At 46.9% G+C, this 21,533-nt stretch overlaps 1 protein-coding gene across 3 annotated transcripts in view; it reads left to right on the top strand.

Annotated features, from left to right (window-relative positions):
- The window catches only part of MAPKAP1 (MAPK associated protein 1), a 79,134-nt gene extending 57,607 nt beyond the window's left edge, over positions 1 to 21,527 (top strand). For all 3 annotated transcript variants that reach the window (XM_031057333.1, XM_005421229.3, XM_005421230.2), the window contains 4 exons: positions 3,704 to 3,844; positions 8,272 to 8,409; positions 19,532 to 19,629; positions 21,395 to 21,527. In XM_031057333.1, coding sequence (XP_030913193.1) covers positions 3,704 to 3,844; positions 8,272 to 8,409; positions 19,532 to 19,629; positions 21,395 to 21,520 — 503 coding nt within the window. In that variant the 3' untranslated portion in view covers positions 21,521 to 21,527. The remainder of the gene's footprint in view (positions 1 to 3,703; positions 3,845 to 8,271; positions 8,410 to 19,531; positions 19,630 to 21,394) is intronic.
- The last annotated feature ends 6 nt before the right edge of the window (positions 21,528 to 21,533 follow it).

Consider the following 21,533-nt stretch of genomic DNA (forward strand, 5'->3'; position numbering starts at 1 on the left):
GATTGGCACTCTCAGCTCTGGCTGCTGCTCTCCCTGAGGTGGGACTTGCTCCCAAAATGTTCCTGGTGCTCCTGGTTCATTTCTGCACAAAATGGTTCTGAGAAACTGTAGGAGAGACCTTGGCAAGAGGGAGCAGGGGGGCTGTGCTGAGGAAATGGAGCAATTCTGACCTCACTAATCGAGTTGTGCTCTTCCACAAGCCAGAATTCCCCGACGTCTGCATCCCACCTATTATTTTTGTATTGATTTTTAATCTATGAAATGATCCTCACTAGTCATACTTCCATGGGTTTTGCTTGTGATTTAAAATAACATTTTTTTTAAAACCCAGGCTCTGTAATTAAAAGAATACTGCGGATACTGCATTTTTAATGTATTTTCATCATCTGTGGAGGAATCCAGGCTGTGTCCTGTAGCTGTATCCCCTGCAGGTCCTTGCTCTCCCGAGTGACTGGGTTCAGGTTGCACCATTACTGAAAGAGTAAATCTGGTGGAAGTTTGTAAGTGGTGTAGCAGGAGGCAGTCAGTCTGCTCTGCTCCAGGAGAGCCTCAGGAGCCTTGGCTCAGAATAAATGTCACAGTGTTGAGGGGACTCCTTTCCCTGCTCCTGAAGTCCTTGTGCTGCACTGCTCCCCTTCCCTCCCAGGCCAGGGACCCCAGAGTGACCCTGCTCCTGCACAGAGCCCTGGAGAGCTGTGGGGTGGATCCCTGAGGCTGCTGGGTCCAAATTCCCTGAGCTGGGGAGCTCTCCTGCCCTCTTTGGCACTCTGTGTGCCCATCCAGGAGGATGCTCTGAGCCCTGCTGGGATGGGCATTGCCCAGGCAGGGTCACCCTGCCCTGTCCCTGCGCAGAGGGGCTCCAGTTTGTGAGATCACTCACTGTCCCTGCCTTGGGCAGAGCCTGGCTCCCCCCTGCAGTCAGAAAATGGATTTTGGGGTGCTTAGGAGCTATCTTTTGGCATGACATTAGAATAGAAATATTGACAGTTTTGCACTATTAATAAAATAATGGCTTGACAATCCTATCAGCAAACTGAAATATTCACTTTGTGCATTCTGTCTTGATTTGAAATACTTTTAGCTTTGATATGCCAGTCAGAAAAAACTCTGTTGTAACAGCTATTACTTGTAAATGTGCTCTTCATAGTCTCATAGTCATTTATAAATATATATATGGATGATGGCAAGCATCTCCTGGGAGAAGAGCAGCCACATTCCTTTGGGCAAAGAGAAAGTTTATATTTCAGGGTATTAAATGAAACAAAAACTTTCCATTATTAAGAAATATGTATGGAGAAATCCCCTTTCCAGCCAGCATTTACTAATAGCATTCAAGCTAATAAACTGCTTCCAGTGTGCAGAACTTTTAACTTGCACAGAGATTTATCTTTAAACTGAAAGCTGCACTTTGTAATGTGAAATGCCTTTATGTGTGGTAGGAAGCCGTTCATGGCTAATTTAGTTTTATTCTTGCCATCTTACTTCTGGAAAGTTCCTCTTTCTCATTTTATCATTAGATAGTAATTAGTATTCAAGGGAAATTGGTCTTAATATATTAAAATTGGTTTAGTGCCTTTAGACCTATAGCAAAGCCAATGTCTTATTGGAAAATGTAATTGGGGACTCTGTGTATGTAATTAATTGTATTGCAATTAAGAACTTTCATTAAGCAATATTCTAGTACATTAAAGTAATAAGGGACATTTTTGCAGTGCAGTTAACTTTGTGTTTTGTTGTTTTATCGAGGAAATGCAGGCTCCCTTCCCTGCAGCAGGCTGCCTGTGACATTTCAGGGCTGTGCTGTTCCTGCGGTGCCGTTTCTGTCTGAGCTCGGGGCTGGCAGGGGGCCCTGGCACAGGAGGCTCCTGCTTCAGCTGGGTCCCCGTGGGAGGAGGCTTCTGGTTTGGCTCCTGCCTCACCTCCAGCTCATGGAGCTGGTGCTGTTGGTCTCATTTGAAAATCAGGGTTTCCAGTGAGGAGATGGGCCCGAGTGACCGAGCTCACTCTGCTGCACGGGGAGCCAGGTGTGTCCTGGGGCTGTGTGGGCAGCCCAGGGTCAGCTGGCGGGGTCACTGCTGCCCTGTTCCAGCTCCTGTCCCAGCACAGCTGCCATTGTCACCACACGGTGTGGGGACAGGGCTGTGGGCACACCCCACTGCTCTCCAGCCTGGAGGAGGGTCCTGGCTGGCTCTGGGCAGAGGGGCAGCAGTGCCCCTGCCACCCTCCTGCCCCACTGCCAGGCTCTGCCACACCACAGCCCCTCATGATGCTTTGAAGTGCACCAAAAAGTTTGACATATCTCAGTGTATCTTTGGAGTAGTGCAGCATGAGGGTTTGACATGATACATTATGATAATCCATAGTATAGAGACATTAACACAGGGGTCTGTGACAAAATGCATTGTAATGTCTCGGAAGGAGCCATTACAATTTATCTTGTCATTCTGGAGCATGGAGTGCTTGCAGTGTTAAGATGGCTCTGCATAAATTCACATGGAGACTGTTTAATTTGATTTTTGGAATCCTTTCAAGTCGAATGGCACAGCCCAATTTGTAGCTTAACCCTTTGGTGTCCCCCTTCCCCAAAGGAGGGTCTGTGGTGTGTGAGAAGGGCAGCTCTGGGAAACCTGGGCTGGGAATCTCCTGCTTTATGCTCCCCATGTGGTTTTGGACTCATTTAACAGCAGATGCTCACAGTGGTGTGGTGTTGAGGCCACTCCAACAGTACAAGTCTCAAGCAAAATTAATACTGAAAAATCTGACAAGTTGGTACCTGCTTTGCTGGAGCTTTAAAATCTGTACTAAAACTCCATCATCTCATCTTCCCATTATTAAAATTTCAGCAAAATATAGAGTTTTCATTAATCTCCTGCAGCAAATTTAGTTCTCTGAACTGGCAGTTTGTTCAGCTTTTAGGACTACATTAGCCAGGATATTAAACAAAACGTGTCATTCCTCAGGATCTCCTGTAAGAAGCTAAATCAGTTTTCAAACATATTTATGCCACTTTATCTACCAGCATCTGAATGATCATTTTGAGCTGAGGTGCTTTATTAGCAGCTGGCATCGAAATTACTCTGTGCAATTATATATCACATTATAGTAATGTTGAAATTGGTGTTAATCCAACGTCATAAAATGTAAAAAATCTTTAAAGTGTGTTATATTTTTTCAGTAATTGGCATTTTGGCTTAATGAGTTGTTGCCTTTTATAAAGGCAGTACCTGCAGTGGTAATGAGAATACTAATGAGTAAATAAAGTGCAGCTTCACATCAGCGTGCCCGAGGTGCTGCTGGGACGTGGGAGATCTGTGCTGGCATCCAGGGGGCACCTCTGGGGACAGACACCTCTGGGGACAGACACCTGTGTGCCTACCTCTGGGTGGCTCTGGCCTCCTTGCTGGGTGACAGGGGGTGGGTGGCCAGCAGGGCCCCCCGCTCATCCCCTGGGGTACCCACGGTGCGGGGCTGCCTGTGCCACTGGGGAGCTGGCCCCCAGCACGGGGTGCTGCTCTCCACGCAGCCTCAAGTGCCTGCCATGGTGGCCCCAGCGCCTTGGTGGCTGCCCTGGGGCGGAGGGTGGCATTTCCTGGTCCCAGAGCCACTCAGAGCCCCTGGCAGCCCCCAGGTGTGGCGGTGCTGTGGCGCCGGGCGTGCCCCGAGCCAAACCTCCCTTCAGGAGCCCCCGGGCTTTGTCTTGCAGGTTCAAGAGGAGAAGAGGTGTCGGAGGAGGACCCCCAGATCGACATTGCCACGGTGCAGGACATGCTCAGCAGCCACCACTACAAGTCCTTCAAAGTCAGCATGATCCACCGGCTGCGCTTCACCACGGACGTGCAGTTAGGTAAATCCACCCCTGCCGTGGCACAGGGCAGCTCAGGGCTGTGCCAGCACTGCCTGGCATCTCTGCTGCTCTGAATCCATCATTGTCACCTTGGTTCATTTTCTCATGGAGCACTTGAAAGTGTTGCTGGCGTTTCAGCAGTTAAAAATATTGCTTTCCATTGAAAATACTTCAGTATTTTTATTATCACCAATCAGTTGCACATGTTGCCTCTGAAGGAAGGCCATTACTTAATGACCTCGTCTCCTTTTTCCAGTCTAGGCTTCCTAATGGAAAGCTTCTTGCCAACTGTTTTGTTATTTTTAAATGAGGCTTTGCAAAATTGGGAATTATTGGGTTTTTCCTTTTCTGAGACTGAAAGATTTTTAACGACCTAGTGGAAATTTGAGGTGGAACAAAATAAATGAGCATTCTCTAAAGGTTTTATATTGTCCTTATTGGCTCGCTGAATGCTTTTGAAAACCTGAAGGCCAAGGGCTGACAGAATCCTGAATTATAAAAGCCCCATTACTGTTTTAAAATGATTGAATGGCTTTTTATCTTTGTGTTTAAATTGTGAAAATTTGATTAATGATGCATTGGTAGGTGACCTGTGACATTCCAGCAAATACTTCCATAAAGAAATGATTCTGCAGTAAGATATTAAGTGCCATAGTGTTTACAAAATATATTTATTCTGTAGAATTTAGAATTGTTAAACTATACCAACTCCTGTATTATTGTCACTACAGTCCCTTCATTCCTCCATCCTGAAGCACATGTAAGAGTACGTGTGTGTAAAATTCTCACAGAAGAGGGTTTTTGGTTTATTTTGAGCTGTCTAGTTGAGGCAGGATTTATCTCTGGTGCTGGAGCAGGGCAGTGCTGGGCATGTTTGCTGCCTTGAGCAAACTCTCGGGGTGTGATAGTTTGCTTCCAGTGAAGTTTGACTCACTGTATCTGGGAAGTGTCAGAAATGAGAGCTTGAAAAGGTCATGACAGATCACTAAAGATAAATGGTTAAGGGAGAAGAGCTGTTAAATGAAACAAATGGCTTAACTTGTGCAGCAGTGGAGGAGCTGACCCTGCCCAGTGCTGTAAGGACCATAAAATTTCCCTTTTATAACAATCTGTGAACTTGTGTGATTTTGATGGCAGTGCACTGACAATGGGGCTTTATGATCTTTTTTTTCTTGTTTTTTTAATCAAAGAAAACCCCAGCAGGGTGTTCAAACCTTGGGCAAATGTAGAAAATCAAAACCTTTTGATAAAGTCTGAGTAAGTTGCTGGGCTTTCTCCTGAATTTTAAAAAGACATTAGAAGATCAAGATTGGCAAAACAAGGACTGAGGGGCTGTGTGGGTTTGGGCTGATGAGTGTTACATGTTGCCTGTGAGTGACAAACTGCCTCTTCCTCCCTGAAATGGTAAAAACAGGGGCTAATTTTTTGTCTTCAGTCGAGGTGACTGGGAGCTTGGTGATGGCCAGTTGCAAAGAGTTTTCTTTGCAGCTTTTGTGTGCCATCAGTTCTGTGTAGCAGCTGTAACAGGGCAAGTGTTTCTCGGGGACCCCAAAAATCCTCTGTCACCCCTTTGCTCCTTGGTGGCAGATCAGTGCTGTCAGTGGCTGTGCAGGAGTGGATTGCACTTTTTGAAATGTTTTAGCTGTTTTCGGGCCTGATCACTGAATTTGAGACAAGGTTTATGAAAAACATGGGAATAAATTTGATTTTCTGTACATTGTGTGTAGCTCTGGAGTAAAAGGTGATATGTGGATGGCCATGGGAGGAGTGCCCAGCCCTCTGAGTGATGGGGTTTTTGCATTTAAGGTGGCAGTTTAAGGTCTGGGGTTTGTGTTTCAGCCCATATCACAGGGTAATGCACACACAGCAGCACTCTCAGCAGTTTTACAAAGGCTCTATCATGTTCTGGAGGAATAAGACGCATTTACTTGTGTATTACATTAGCACAACTAACAGGAGCATATTGTCTGGGAGAACAACTGCTGGCAAGTGTTTCAGAGAGGGGAGGGGGCAATTGCAGAGCCCAACAAAGGGAGCAAAAACAGAACATTGCTACTGGACCCATACATTGATGGCATTCCTTTTGACAAAATGAATGAATTTAAAAAATAGTAGAAGGAGCATTTTCACTTGGGTTTTGGGTATGAGTGATTTGTGCTGTGAGACAGAGACTGCAGAAGCCACAGACACAATACTGTTTTGATTTTAGGTTTCAACACATCCAGATTGTGAGAACAATAACACAAAAAAGACAACATTCTTTGTCAATGTACTCTCTGGATGTGGGTGAGCTTCAGCCAGCGATGTCGAGATACAGAAATAATGGATGAAGTATACAGCAACAATTTGCAGATAAAAATAATAGAAGTTAAAGTGTATTTTACATGATAAAAAAAAGATGAAAGAGGAGGAAGTCTGTTCCATCTGAGATGGTTACAAAATGGTGAAGTAGCCTCTGCTGAGAAGATTGATGCAATGGGGAGTGACCTTGGCTTGGAGCAGGAGCTGGTGATGTATGTATGAGCATCTCGCTGCTAAATGGACCCAGATTTGTAGCACTAATATACATGGAAGCCCAGAACCAAACTCAGGATGGCAATAAATCAACAGCCACTTTGGGTGTCATTTCTGGTTTATATTCCACTATTGTTCTATCACTTTAATTCATGTCACTATCATCTGTTCATCTGGAACAGTTTTATATAATTTTCCAGTGGAGTTACCTGACAAATCCTATCAAATTAACAAGGTGCATTAACAGTATTGACTGACTGTGAATTCTGAAGTTACAGGACCAAACAGTGACATTTTTTTGAGGATATTTATAGGGGTGATGCTCTTAGAGGAAGGGATGGGGAACAGCCCTCACACATCAAGAATTTGCACCTTTATTTTTAGAACTTCCCCTGACTTTTTTTTAGTGAGAAAATGAGACTTTGTATCATCAACTTCCATATTTTCCTTAAACCACAGCAAATACCATTTGGAATAATGAACCATTACAGTGAAATACCAGCACCAATTTTACATAATCTGTCCAAAATTAAATCACAAACCAAAATGGGCTCCAGATACAGCCTCAGCCTACTCAAATTAGTGAGTTCCAGGAGTCTGGGTGTTAATTGGACTCTTGATACAATGCTTAATTGCAAAGTGATCTCTCTGATGTGAGGTGTGTTTAATGCGTTGTTGGGTTAGGGGGTGTTCCCATTACCCATGGGGTGGGTGAGGCTGGCCTGGTCTCAGGCCAGGGGCTGCAGCCAGACCCCCCAGGCTCCTGCCCTGTCAGAACCCTCAGGAGGGAGAAGGTTTTCTGCCTTTTTTTTTTTCCAGAGATGCAAAAGTTAAATGATATTTAAATACTTTTTTCCTATATTCCTTTCGTTGATGTCTCATGAGCTTCACGCTGTAACTCATGCCTGAAGACACATCATTGTTTTTAAGGTGCAAAAAGCTGCCTGGGAAGTTTGCTCAGCTCAGTTCAGTTCCTGAGCTGGTTCCAGCAGGATCCTCCTTGCCCTCTGCCCTGGTGTGGCCTCACTTTGAGTTCTGTGTGCAGTTCTGGGCACCACAATGTAAAAAGGACATGAAGCCATTAGAGAGCATCCAAAGGAGGCCATGGGGTGGGAAGGGTCTGGAGGGGAAGTGTCCTGAGGAGAGATGAGGGTGCTCTGTGAGGTCAGACCTCGCTGGGGGCTGTAGCATCCTCACAAGGGGAAGCAGAGGGGCAGGTGCCAATCTCTGCTCTCATGCCCATGACAGGACTCAGGGAAGTGGCAGTCTGAAACACGGGGCATTGGGGCTGGATATCAGGAAAGGGATTTTCACCCAGAGCAGGGCTGGGCTCTGGAACGGGCTTCCCTGGAAAGTGAGCGCAGCACCAGCCCTGCCTGGGTTCAAGAGGCACTGTTGGGACAGTGCTCTCAGGCACGGTGGGGTTGTTGGGTGTCCTGTGCAGGGCCAGCATTGGGCTCTGTGATCCTGATGGGTCCCTCCCAGCCCAGCAGAGTCTGAACCTCTGGTTCTGTTATTGTATGATTGCATGTCTGCTGTACAGCAGACGGAGAGGGGTGGGTGGTGATAGTGTCTGTTACACAGAGCAGTGGTGACTGCAAAACCAGCACTATCTCCTATAAATCTCACAGCTCATGTAGCTGCTGCTTCCAGAAGAGCTCAGTATGCGTTTAGAAGAATCTTTTCTGTGATATTTCTTTCTTTTGGTATGCTTATGCAGGAGAATAAAATGCAGATTATCAATGCAGTTTGATAACCATTTGCTTCTGGTTTCCAAAGCTCCCATGCTTTCAGAAAGCCCAGAAGGGCAATATACCTTCAGCCCATTTAAGATTTATAAAGTGTGTCAAACGGCTGATATGAAATCGGTTAAACAGATCACTCTTGTGGCTCTCTATTCTTTCTCATCTCAGGTATTTCTGGAGACAAGGTAGAGATAGACCCTGTTACTAATCAGAAGGCCAGCACTAAGTTTTGGATTAAGCAGAAACCCATTTCAATCGATTCTGAACTCCTCTGTGCCTGTGACCTTGCGGAAGAAAAAAGCCCAAGTGAGTAGTCCTTTTTATTTATGTTCTCTCTTCTCTGCCTCCCTGGATGTGCTCCATGTCCAAAGAATTATTGCTACCATGTCCTTTTCTTTCTATAGGTGTGTTTTTTTCATTACAGGATGTTTTTAATCTGACTCAGTTCTGTTATAGAGAACACAGCATAAACAGACACACATTTTACGAGTGTCCTCTGATGCTGCTCTCAGCTAATGGCATCACTCAGTGTTTCTTGCCCACTGTGACACCAAGGGAACACTGGCTCTGCCCAGCTGTCTCCAGCCCTGCAGCACAGCCAGCAAATCCATGTTTCAACATAATTGCAATTTTTGGGCACTTTTTAACTTCCAGGCTGGTTTTAAATGTCTTTGGTGCAGCTGAAGATCTCGGACATACAGTGAGCGTCAGCTCAGCCTGGATTTGCCCCATTTACCATGGCTGCAGGGTTGGTGGGCTGAAGGTGCCACTCTGGGCATGCTGCTCTGTGGTGGTGACCAGGCCAGGACAGCAGTGACAGCCAGGTCTGGGGACAGGCTGGGCGTCCCAGCTCAGCCATTGCCCAGAGGTCAGAGCCGGCTCTGTGGAGTGCAACTCCAAAAGCAAAGGCTTCTCCTTGTGTCAGGAGAGGAGTGAGAGTCTCTATCTGGAAAAGTTGTTTTAAAAAGCACAGGATGGGCCCTGGGAGAATTGGGCAATGGCTCCCAGTGGGGCCAAAATGGAACCGTCTACTATCAAAAAGTGACTGCAGTTCAAAAGCTCAGATGGATTTTATTGCACTTGTGCCTCTGCAGGGTAGTGAGATGCTGGTATTAAGTACTTATCTGCAAGGTGACAGAGAGGGAGAATTATGTGATACATATTTACAGAGGTAATGATCTGTTGAATTCTCTTGGAAGAGTAAATTTATGGCTGCCACAGATTTTATCAGCAATTATTGAACTTAACTCATGCCTGAAGACACATCATTGTTTTTAAGGTGCAAAAAGCTGCCTGGGAAGTTTGCTCAGCTCAGTTCAGTTCCTGAGCTGGTTCCAGCAGGATCCTCCTTGCCCTCTGCCCTGGTGTGGCCTCACTTTGAGTACTGTGTGCAGTTCTGGGCACCACAATGTAAAAAGGACATGAAGCCATTAGAGAGCATCCAAAGGAGGCCATGGGGTGGGAAGGGTCTGGAGGGGAAGTGTCCTGAGGAGAGATGAGGGTGCTCTGTGAGGTCAGACCTCGCTGGGGGCTGTAGCATCCTCACAAGGGGAAGCAGAGGGGCCGGTGCCAATCTCTGCTCTCATGCCCATGACAGGACTCAGGGAAGTGGCAGTCTGAAACACGGGGCATTGGGGCTGGATATCAGGAAAGGGATTTTCACCCAGAGCAGGGCTGGGCTCTGGAACGGGCTTCCCTGGAAAGTGAGCGCAGCACCAGCCCTGCCTGGGTTCAAGAGGCACTGTTGGGACAGTGCTCTCAGGCACGGTGGGGTTGTTGGGTGTCCTGTGCAGGGCCAGCATTGGGCTCTGTGATCCTGATGGGTCCCTCCCAGCCCAGCAGAGTCTGAACCTCTGGTTCTGTTATTGTATGATTGCATGTCTGCTGTACAGCAGACGGAGAGGGGTGGGTGGTGATAGTGTCTGTTACACAGAGCAGTGGTGACTGCAAAACCAGCACTATCTCCTATAAATCTCACAGCTCATGTAGCTGCTGCTTCCAGAAGAGCTCAGTATGCGTTTAGAAGAATCTTTTCTGTGATATTTCTTTCTTTTGGTATGCTTATGCAGGAGAATAAAATGCAGATTATCAATGCAGTTTGATAACCATTTGCTTCTGGTTTCCAAAGCTCCCATGCTTTCAGAAAGCCCAGAAGGGCAATATACCTTCAGCCCATTTAAGATTTATAAAGTGTGTCAAACGGCTGATATGAAATCGGTTAAACAGATCACTCTTGTGGCTCTCTATTCTTTCTCATCTCAGGTATTTCTGGAGACAAGGTAGAGATAGACCCTGTTACTAATCAGAAGGCCAGCACTAAGTTTTGGATTAAGCAGAAACCCATTTCAATCGATTCTGAACTCCTCTGTGCCTGTGACCTTGCGGAAGAAAAAAGCCCAAGTGAGTAGTCCTTTTTATTTATGTTCTCTCTTCTCTGCCTCCCTGGATGTGCTCCATGTCCAAAGAATTATTGCTACCATGTCCTTTTCTTTCTATAGGTGTGTTTTTTTCATTACAGGATGTTTTTAATCTGACTCAGTTCTGTTATAGAGAACACAGCATAAACAGACACACATTTTACGAGTGTCCTCTGATGCTGCTCTCAGCTAATGGCATCACTCAGTGTTTCTTGCCCACTGTGACACCAAGGGAACACTGGCTCTGCCCAGCTGTCTCCAGCCCTGCAGCACAGCCAGCAAATCCATGTTTCAACATAATTGCAATTTTTGGGCACTTTTTAACTTCCAGGCTGGTTTTAAATGTCTTTGGTGCAGCTGAAGATCTCGGACATACAGTGAGCGTCAGCTCAGCCTGGATTTGCCCCATTTACCATGGCTGCAGGGTTGGTGGGCTGAAGGTGCCACTCTGGGCATGCTGCTCTGTGGTGGTGACCAGGCCAGGACAGCAGTGACAGCCAGGTCTGGGGACAGGCTGGGCGTCCCAGCTCAGCCATTGCCCAGAGGTCAGAGCCGGCTCTGTGGAGTGCAACTCCAAAAGCAAAGGCTTCTCCTTGTGTCAGGAGAGGAGTGAGAGTCTCTATCTGGAAAAGTTGTTTTAAAAAGCACAGGATGGGCCCTGGGAGAATTGGGCAATGGCTCCCAGTGGGGCCAAAATGGAACCGTCTACTATCAAAAAGTGACTGCAGTTCAAAAGCTCAGATGGATTTTATTGCACTTGTGCCTCTGCAGGGTAGTGAGATGCTGGTATTAAGTACTTATCTGCAAGGTGACAGAGAGGGAGAATTATGTGATACATATTTACAGAGGTAATGATCTGTTGAATTCTCTTGGAAGAGTAAATTTATGGCTGCCACAGATTTTATCAGCAATTATTGAACTATATCCTTCTCCCCTTCATTACCCCTTCCTACTCCATGTTCTTGGTTTAGTCATTGTCTTCCTTTTCTGTCTCTCCATCAAGATTTCATGGTCCTTGGGTAGGCACAATCCCAAGGAGAAGCTTCCCCAATGACCCGGCAGTCTGAAACACGTGAGGATTTTGTGTACAGTGCAAGGGGCCAGTTTGTGCTGGTAAATCCTGCCACACCTCTGCTCTGTACCCACATTTCTGCAAATGCAGACATCGAGGGGGTAAAATGGTGCCCCCAAAACAAGGCTGCATTTGAAGAGTCCAGTTGTGTTGTGGTGCATGGAAACCTAAGGTTTCCCCTGCTGTCAACACACCAGGGACAATCCCTGGGCACCTCGGACCTCGTCCTGCAGGATGGGGCTCTCCAGCCCCAGAGGCAGCACCTGCTGCTGTGGGGAATTGTGTTTGTACCCAAATCCTGCCAACCCAGGAGTTTCAACCCCCAAATAGAGCCCAGGTGCAGGAGGGCAGTGCCTGCACATGGGGACCATTGAGTGAAGAATCACGGTGGCTTTGGAGAGGACACTGATGGGTTGCAACCATGACAGTACTGAGGGGCTTATTTGCTCATTTTTGTGTGAACATCGTAAACTTCTCCTACTAAGTAATGGTTCAGCGCAGTTCCAAAAGGAGAAAATACTTCCTCCTGAAACTGCTGACCTTTTCCCAACTCACTAAAGATGTTCCAAAAGTCATTATTTTAGGCCAGCAGAAAAGACTTTTAGTGTGACATCTCAGAATGATGCATTTTGGGGAACTGAACAGCAGATCAGTATCTCTTGAATTTTAAATGGAAAAAAGTTATTTTAGTAGCATAAAGGAATGAAACTCACTGTATTTCACAAGTTTTGTCTGTGATTTTTATCAGCACAGTGATGTATGTTTGTAGCAGAGTTTACATCAAAAATTATTCCCGGATCTTTCTTGAATGAATTATTGCAAAGAGAGGCTGGGTACAGATAAGGTCTTTGAGTTCTGCAATATATTTTGTTTTCATGTTTTTATCTCTCGTAACACAAACCTGCTCCATCTCCTCTTTCAGAAGTGCTCGTGCTTGTCCCGTTGTGTTGGGCTCGGGGTTTGGGGCTGCCTTCCCTCCCCGGGCACCTCAGTGGGGTGAGAACCAGCTGGGCTGGGCTCTGCTGGGCTGGGCTCTGTGTGAGGGTGCAGTGGGAGTCTCGTGCTCGTGTCCTTTGCTTCCCCCTGCACTGGCTCCTGCAGAGGAGCTTTGGTGGCACCTGTGTGTGTGTGTGTGTGAAAGGGCTCAGCAGCTTCAGAGCTGACGTGGTGGGGATATTGATGGACAGCTTGGTTTTCCTTTGGACAGGCTGAGTTTTCCTGTGCTGAGAGTTCACAGAACTCAGAGCTGCCTTCAGTGAGGGCAGAAAATGAGAACAGAAAGCTCTGGCATCTCATTTGCCATTAGTGGGGGGATTGTAGGCAGGGATGGCTGATGATTTTTGTTTGCCCTTGTAGTAGCCCTGGGTCGGAATTTGAGGTTTTATTTGTAAATTAAATCAGACTCCCTGGATTTAGACTGAGGGGAGAGTTAATGGCCCTGCTGGCTTGCTTCGATGCCATTAGAACCTGACAACACTGGGCACGAACATCTTCTTTAAATCAGGTTCAGCCTGATTATCATGAGAGATTCTGAATGTTTTGAGTCTTGAAAGGAAGCATCCTATCATGGAGAAATAAGATTTAAGCCTTAATAAAGTAGTTGTCATTTTTATAGCTGAAAAGAGCTTTGTATCTCAATTAAGGGTACATAATATAAAGTCTTAAGGAAGCAACATAATACGTTTAATACAATTATATCCCTTTGCAATAGTGTAATTTAAAGGAAATCTGATTCTGGTAATGTCTCTTACATTACTTGGACAGGGGAGAAACTTCAGTGTCACTGCCCGGTGCCGTGTGCAGTGCTCTGTGGCCCGAGTGGCCCTGATGGATGCCCAGGGCTGCTGGGCACAGCTGAGCTGGGCAGGGAGTGCAGAGCCCAGGGCAGCCCCCTGCGCCACCACACCTGATCAGAGCCTGCCCAGGGCTCTCCCAGGCAGCTGTGCTTCACAGGAGCTGCAGAAATTGGATTTATTTGATAATTTACTTGAAACACTGAAGCAACATTCTCTGTGATCCTTTATCTGCCTTTTTTTTTTGTTTTCATGAAGCAGAGACATCTCAGTTGCTTTGTCAAAATACCCTGGGTATGAAGGTAAGTGTAAACAAAGGTGTCCCATAGGTCACAGAGTACATGGGTAACTTCAGTTTGTAATTTAATTGCCCGCTTTGCACCCTGCAGCTGAAGATTTCCTTTAAATTCTGATTCCATTGTTGCACTGGGGCTTAACAGAGTGTTAACCTGGTAATAGGCACAGGGCCTCCCCATTATATGTCTCGCTATCGAGCGGTTCTGCATGACTAGTTAAAAAAGATGGCAAGAAGATTAATGAAAGCTGCGAGTCCAGAAGGGGGGCAGGTACCTCGGTGAGACTTCCAGCGAGGAGATATTAGAGCTGAACCAGAGCTTGGCTTTTTCTTTATCCCGTGACCTCTGAACCTGCCTTACTGTCGAGAGCTGCCAGCCGAGCCGACGTTTTGATTGATGTTGCTACACGAGTCAGTCTTTCCCATTGAATTCCACATCTGCACGAAAATAGCTTTTCCAGCAGTATTCACCCTGGCTGCAAGTGATAGCCAGAGCCATGCCTGAACCTCCTTTATGTAGTTTTCATTTAAAGCTAAAGGTGTTTGATGTTTTAATTCAGTGTCCAGTTTCTCCTGATTATGCACATTGGGTAGTACTAATTTAATGAGTTTGTTGTTGGGTTGTGGAAGGGCTGAAAATACCCAGGATGTGTTGGGAGGGCATTGGGTTCCTGCTTCTCTGGGGCTCAAACAGAGCTGTTGCAGGTTTGCTCAGAGCCTGCAGTGGGGCCAGAGCAGAGGGATTATGTGCCCTGCAGTTGGTGCACAAAATATCACAATATCATGGTTGCTGATATCCCTGCTCCTGCAGCAGAGCAAGAAATAACACAGTAAAATTCCTGCTCAACAGGAGACTAGTCACAGGTTCTGACCAGAAGGTAAAGCAGAGAAAATGTTCCCAAACTTCAGGCTAGGAGTGAAAGGAGCACGCAAGTGTGGAACAGAAGGGCAGAGCCCAGCCGTGGGCACGCTGTGCGGGCAGGGTGGCAGCGGGCACAGATGGCTCTGTGTGCCCGGCGGGCTCGGGCTGTGCCAGGGCAGCACTGAGCAGGACCTGTCCCTGCAGAGAAGGGCTGCCAGCGAGGGTCCCCAGGCCTGGCAGGGGCAGGAGCAGCCGGGCACTGCAGTGCTGATTAACTGCAGCCCCTCCAACAGCCGCTCATAAAAGTTCTCCTGAGCGCAATCAGGAGCGCGCATTGCCTCATCCTTTTAACAAATCTGTTTTGTAGCCCTATTAAAAGGGGTCTTCATCTATCCTGTCAAAGCTATTCTGCTGGGGTTTTTTAGTTTAATTACACTATCCAATTAAAACTCCTCGCTGCATTTTGATTCGCCTCTCCTCGGGCCTGAGTGGATGTGACATTTACAAGGCTCGCCTCTCCGGCAGACAATGCGTGATTGATGAGGTGCAGACGCAGTGGAGGAGCCCATTGCCATGTGGAAACACTGCATTTTGATTTATTTATCTTTTTTCCCCAAACAAGGTTGCTGGTAAAGAGGTTTTGGGCAACCCCGAGTTGCACCTCAATTTTCAGCATTTTTGCAAAAATCTTTATTAGTATTCTGCCTCTGATAATAATTTAAAGAAACAGAAGGCTTTGAGGGAAAATAATCCAGATGTGTGAATAGTTACCACAGTTCGACACAAAAGTGGGTGTGTGCTGCACTTTAATTGCAGCTCTGTTTTCAAGACATCTGGACCCACATCCCCCTCTAATAGCAATGCTGAGTAGCAAGCCTACAGTGGAACATAAAGGGTTGGAGGAAAAGAGATCATGGAATATGCTGCTGCCTGGGAGAATGGGGCAAGCCAGCTGGACCACAGCTGCTGTTTTTTCCCTTAACAGTCTTATCATTTGTTCCCACTTAAGTGCTGCCCTGGTTTGAGGAGATCCACCCCAGGTTCATGGTGGGCAGCCTGAACCATCAGTGACTCCACTGGCATCAGTGGGGTGAGGATTTCACCCAGAACTGACTGCCCTCACTGCCTCTAACTCACGTACCTCTGGGATAAATATCCCTTGCATGAAATGGGATTCACCCCACCTGTACACCCAGGTCCACATCCCTGTTCTGTCCCTCCCTAGCCGAGCTCAGTGCCACATCTGGATAATCCAACTGTGGCTGCAACTTGTGACCTCCCCTGTGGAGTTTTTTCTTGTTACCAGAGGGTGTCAGGAAGGGTATTGGATGTTTTTTAACACTAGCACAACTCTTGCTGCTTTTTAGACCCTTCAGGCCTTCCTCCAGGTCACAGCATCATTCCTGGGGTATCACACGAGGATTTCAGGCAGCTGAGCCCCTCCCCAGTGCTTTGGGTGAAATGCAGCAGTGGCTGCAGAGCAGAGCCTTCCCCAGCTCGTGCAGGGTTGGAGGAAATGTGTCTTTGTACAGAAGTATTGCCGATGTGTATTTTACTGTCCTCATTCCTTGCCTTTTACTGGTGTGTTTCTAATCCTTCTGCATCCTTCCTGGGCCCACGAGAAGAGATTTCAGGGTCTGAGCCTGTTGAGGTCACAGTTTCTGAAGCAGTGAGAATCAGTGATGTCAAACGACGTCTGTAAGTGCTTTGTTCTTCAGAGAGTCCTTCTCCAGCTATTTATTCCACTAATAACTCTTAATTGTTGACTTCTGCCTTATGGCCCTGTAATGACAAAGCAATCATCAAGGTATATTGAAAAATTAACATAAATTTGCATTTCTAGTGTTTGTTTGTTTTCTGCTTTGTCCAATTCATGAATATTCTTTTCATCCTCCATCTAATTATTGATTTAATTCTGTTCTGTTTAAAGAGTTGGCAAAGAGAGGATTTGGGTAAGGGCTGAATTGTGGGGTGGGAGGGAAAGAAGAAAAACTTTCTAGTCTTGGCAGATTGAGTAAAAAAAATATCTTTTCTTCTGCCAATTCATATCCTTGTTTTCCAAGCAAAAAATCTATCTTTTGGACTTTGATAAAAAGAGTTTATTACTTAGATTAGAGTGATTATTTTTCTACCTGTGTCAGGTGCAGCGTGAGGCCCACCAAGGGTTTGGATGTTTTCCCAAGATTGCAGGAATTAGCACAAGATTTACTGTTGCCTGTAGAAGCACATTATGGTCGGTAGTTGTGGAGCTGTAATTCCACAGGGTTTCTCAGGGCTGTGTGTAGATGTGGGGCCGTGGAGGAGCTGGGGCTGGTGTGCAGGGTGGAGGCTGCAAGAGGAGCTGCAGAGCCCTGGGAAGGGCGAGGAGAGCCGGGAGCTGCAGCGCTGCAGGGCCTCTTCCCTCGCCTCGTTGGCAGTGCAGTGGTGCTAAAAATCAGGAGATGGGGTGAGCAGCTGAACGTGAGACGTGGTACTGGAGGAGTAAATGAGCTCTCCTTGGTGGATTCCCAGTGAATTAGCATCCTGCCCTTCCGTCTGTAGGCTCCTCTCCAGGAGTAACCACACAGGAACCCATTAGTGTTGGGCTGGGGAAGATTTATCAGCGCTCAGAGCCGGGGCCAAGGGGCAGCAGGGGGGAGAGGCTGCTCTGCTGTGGGGCCGTGGCATGGCTGGGGCTCAGGGGGCACCAGGGACATTGGCACAGGACCCCTCTGCTGTGCTGAGCTCACCGTGGGCTGTGCCTACCCCGCGACAAAAGCTGCTGGTAGCAGCTGAGTTTCTGTCATTCCTTTTGCTTTCCATAACTGTTTTAACAGAAAAATGTAGTTGGGAATAAGGTGGATTTTCTGTTGTTGTGCAGCTGATTGATCCTGGTTGCGGGACACCGAGGTTCCCTGCAAACACCCAGCCACTGCTGCTGTGCAGTGATGCTGGCAGCTGCTTGTGCAGCATCTGCATTTGCTTTAAATCCCCCATCACGTGCAGCAGGAGCCACTCGAGCTGCTGCTGTTTGTTACCAGATCCTCTCACACGGAAACATCAAACCGTGGAAGCTCCTATTGATCTCAGAATTGTCAGGGGTGGTGCTCTATTGGAAAGAGGTACATCACATATTTAAGCACTCTTGGAAATGGAAATCAATCTCACAATTCATAAATTCCATCTGGCTAGAAGAGTAGCAGAGCAAAGTGCCAGTTAGGATTTCAGTGCACTCATATTTCATGCTGTAAGTAGTGTGTTGTGGACTTGGAGCCCATAAACATGATGCTGTAATGGGGCTTTCTAAGGAAAAGTCTTCTTGGCTTCTTTCCACCGAGTCCCCCGTCCCAGCAGGAGGGGCTGTGAGCTCTGCAGGGCCGCGGGTTTGGCATCGGTGCTGCATCCCCGGCGGCTCCCCAGAGCCCCTGCAGAGCCTCCCTTGGCCAGGGCCCTGCTGGGCAGGCCCGAGCAGCCTCTGTGCCCGTGGGAGCAGGAGCTCTGCCCTTGGCAGGGCTGCCCTGGGCAGGGCAGTGCCCCAGGGACACGTGGTGGCACCGCGGCACGAGGCCAGGCTGGGCTCCTGGGGAGCAGGGAACCCCTGGAGAGGCTTTGTCTTGATCCACAGCAAGAATTACCCAGAATTTCCAAAACCCAAAATGCAGCAGCTTGTTGGGGTCCTCTGACCCTGTTTTGTGCCAGTTTCATTTCTGATAACCAGTGTGGGATGTTCAATGGCCAAGGAGAATGGCGGGAGCTGGTGGAGCACAGTGCTGTGTCCCATCCCCAGAGTGGTGCACTGGCACTTTTGGAATCATTAAGATGCTGTGTTCCAGGCAAAGCTGCATGCATTAACATGCTGATGAGCTCCCAGCTTGGAATTCCGCATTTTTAGTACCACTGAGGCATCATTTGTCAAATGATTTAAAGGGTTGGGTTTTTATTATTATTATTAGCCAATTTTTCAATGCAGAATTTATATTCCAGATTAGTGCATCATAATGGTGTTTAATTAACATGCCACAATAAAATACTTGCATCTCAGATTTCCTGGCCACCAATCTGAGCATATATCAGTCACTTTTTGGAAATCTGGAGAATTAGATAATGTAAATAAGATTTCCAATTAGCTTTCCTGCAGGAAAGACCTGGATTTACAGTAATGTGGCTGTTACTTTATGGATTACTAACTTTGACTGTTGAACAGAATAAATTAGAAAACCGTTGGAAAAGTATCATGTATAGAATACATTTAATTTTAATTTTGAAGCCATCAGCATCCATACAAATGAAGGATATTTTGCCTTCCTTTGTGTTCCACCTTGGACCTTTGTGTCTAAGTTGTTCCTGCTGGCACCACATGTCGGAGTCCGGGGCTGCTGTCCCAGGGCAGCCACAGGGCCAGCACGCGGAACCTCCGTTTGGAATAGAGGCCCAAGTGCCAGGAAGGTGCCAGCAGGTCACGGTTAGAGTTTAATTTGATTTTCCTTGGTGTGGAAAGGGCCATGCCAGCCCTGAGCGGGTTTGGTGGTGGCGCAGCCGCGTCCCTCGGTGCCCTGCGCTTGGTGTCGCTCCTGTGGCCCCCAGCAGCTGGCTGGGCTCACATGGTGTTTTGGGTGTTTTGGGAGGAGGGTTTGGAGTGGTGGCTCTGGGATTAATTGCCATTTTCTGTTCAGTACGACCCTCCTCCCGTGAGCAGCCCCGACGCGGTGCCGGGGCTGCAGCGCCGTGGCGGCCGAGCAGAGCTAACCAGCCATTTGATGGATTTTTGCATTTCCTGCAGCGGGGATGTGATGGGAAAAGGAACTTTATTGACTGGAGTTCAGCTGCTCCTGTAAGCCACCACTTGCCTTAAATTGAAATGACATGAGAAGCCTGTCAGCATTTCATTGCTTCCTTCTGTCGTGCTGATGGTACGCTGAGATCACCATCTGTGGTTTTCTTCTGTCAGGCAACGAGCTCTGCTCAAACTTTACAGGAATATTCTAAGCAGTTTTTTTCTTATCTTTGCAGGTCATGCAATATTTAAACTTACATATCTAAGCAATCATGACTACAAACACCTTTACTTTGAATCAGATGCTGCTACTGTCAATGAAATTGTACTGAAGGTGAGTATTAAATTTTAACGTGACCCAAAATCCTGGTGTTTTACCACTTGTTAGACATGTGAGTGTTCAGGAGGCTCTGGAAACACATGAGGGTGCAGTGCCTGAGGACCACTGGGGTGTGTTTAACCTGTCAGGATGGCTGCTCCATGCCTGTTGTTTTATTCATCCTTCCAACAGCCACACAGCCACTGCCTGCCTGTGTGTAGCATTTCCTTTTGTGCTTTTTTTTTTTTAGCTAATAGAGACACCATTTTCTGTGGAACTTTATAGGAAACTACCAAATTTTATTGTGTCCAGGTGGTTTCCACCTCTGGACACGTGGTCAGCAGCCCTGTGCTATGCAGGGGTTGGGTGCTCCTGCCCCTCACAGCTCTGCCCCACACTCAGGAGTCCCCACACAGCACACAGGGGCTTCTCTGCCCTGATCCTCTCCCAGGGCTGTTTGCTTTCCTTGGGGCCCTGTACAGACACAAACTCCCTTGCTTTGGGAAACAAATTTTTATTGCACTCTTGAAAAATTAAATGGAATTTTCCACAAGTTCATCTTTTGTAGCAAGTCAAAATTCAAAAGCAGTAATTTTGGCAAACCATCTGTTATGTTTGCTTTTATTGGCTGTGTGGAGTTTAGAGGATTGTTAAACAACTGACGTGCGGTAAAAGAACTTTTATTCATTACACAGGAGGTCAGTGTGCTTGAGGGGTTTCTGCTCTGTGAGCTGTTAGGCCAATTCTTCTGGTCCCACTTTATCTTAGATCAGCTATTGCAATCCCAAACACTTAGAATCATGGAATCACAGAATCATTAAGGCTGGAAAAGGCCTCCAAGGTCATCAAGTCCAACCTTTGCCCAAGTATTCCCATGCCACATCCCCTTGGGTTTTGAACACTTCCACCCATCCAAGTCTGGTCATAAACAAAGGCTAAAAAATTGGTTTACTGTCAATAACATGAATATTCAAGAGAGAAATAATATTGAGCAGTACTTTTCCCCCAAGTTGCAGTTTGTTTATATAGAACATTCTCTGGTTTCATGCACAAGTCACTGGTTTGTTTTCAATTCCATCAGCATTAGGGAGCGCAGAAAAATCAGACTTTTCAAATTAGGCTTTTTAGATGATCAAGTGAGAAGGACTGAGACTTTATTGACCATGAAAATTCCCTATATTTTTATGCCTTAAGCTGTAATATGCAATGAAAGTGAAACACTCTACAGTGCATAAAATTGTGCAAGTTTTAAGCCACAGCATATTAACCAGCTAATGACAGACCAAAGGGCATTTTTATCTTTTTGATTCTTGCATTAACCTTCCATTAAAATTATCTCTGAGATTATCACAAAGCATTGGAGATAATAAATTTAGGGAGTAGCAGGCTTGTTAAATATAATTTTAAAATGCTTTCATCAAGTAAAATGTGCCAAAACACAGGGAAACTCTGAGATTAGCTGAGTATGCAAACATCATAATGGAAGAATTCTTTTTACTGAGGCTGATGAGGTCCTTTATTGATGCTTATTACTGATTGTCCCAGCGCTGGGGGGTCTGCACAGCTCCCTGCCTTCCCCGGAGGTTTGGGTGAGCCAGGATGGGACCAGGGGCACAGGAGGACAGCCCAGGGCTCTCCTGGCACTCTGGGCTCTCTCTGCCATCATCCTGCCGGTGGCTGCTGGGACCAGTCGGACCAGAGCCCTGCTCAGGGGTGGGCTGGGGGTCCCCTCAGCTGTCCCCAGCTGCAGGTGACATTAACAGCACCTCGTATCTTGCAGGTTAACTATATTCTAGAGTCGCGAGCAAGCACAGCCAGAGCAGATTATTTTGCTCAGAAACAAAGAAAACTGAGCAGGAGAACAAGCTTTAGCTTCCAGAAGGAGAAGAAGTCGGGGCAGCAGTGAGCGTGGAGCAGAG

Source organism: Geospiza fortis, unplaced genomic scaffold (assembly GCF_000277835.1).
Source record: "Geospiza fortis unplaced genomic scaffold, GeoFor_1.0 scaffold27, whole genome shotgun sequence".
In the NCBI taxonomy this organism is placed as follows: domain Eukaryota; kingdom Metazoa; phylum Chordata; class Aves; order Passeriformes; family Thraupidae; genus Geospiza; species Geospiza fortis.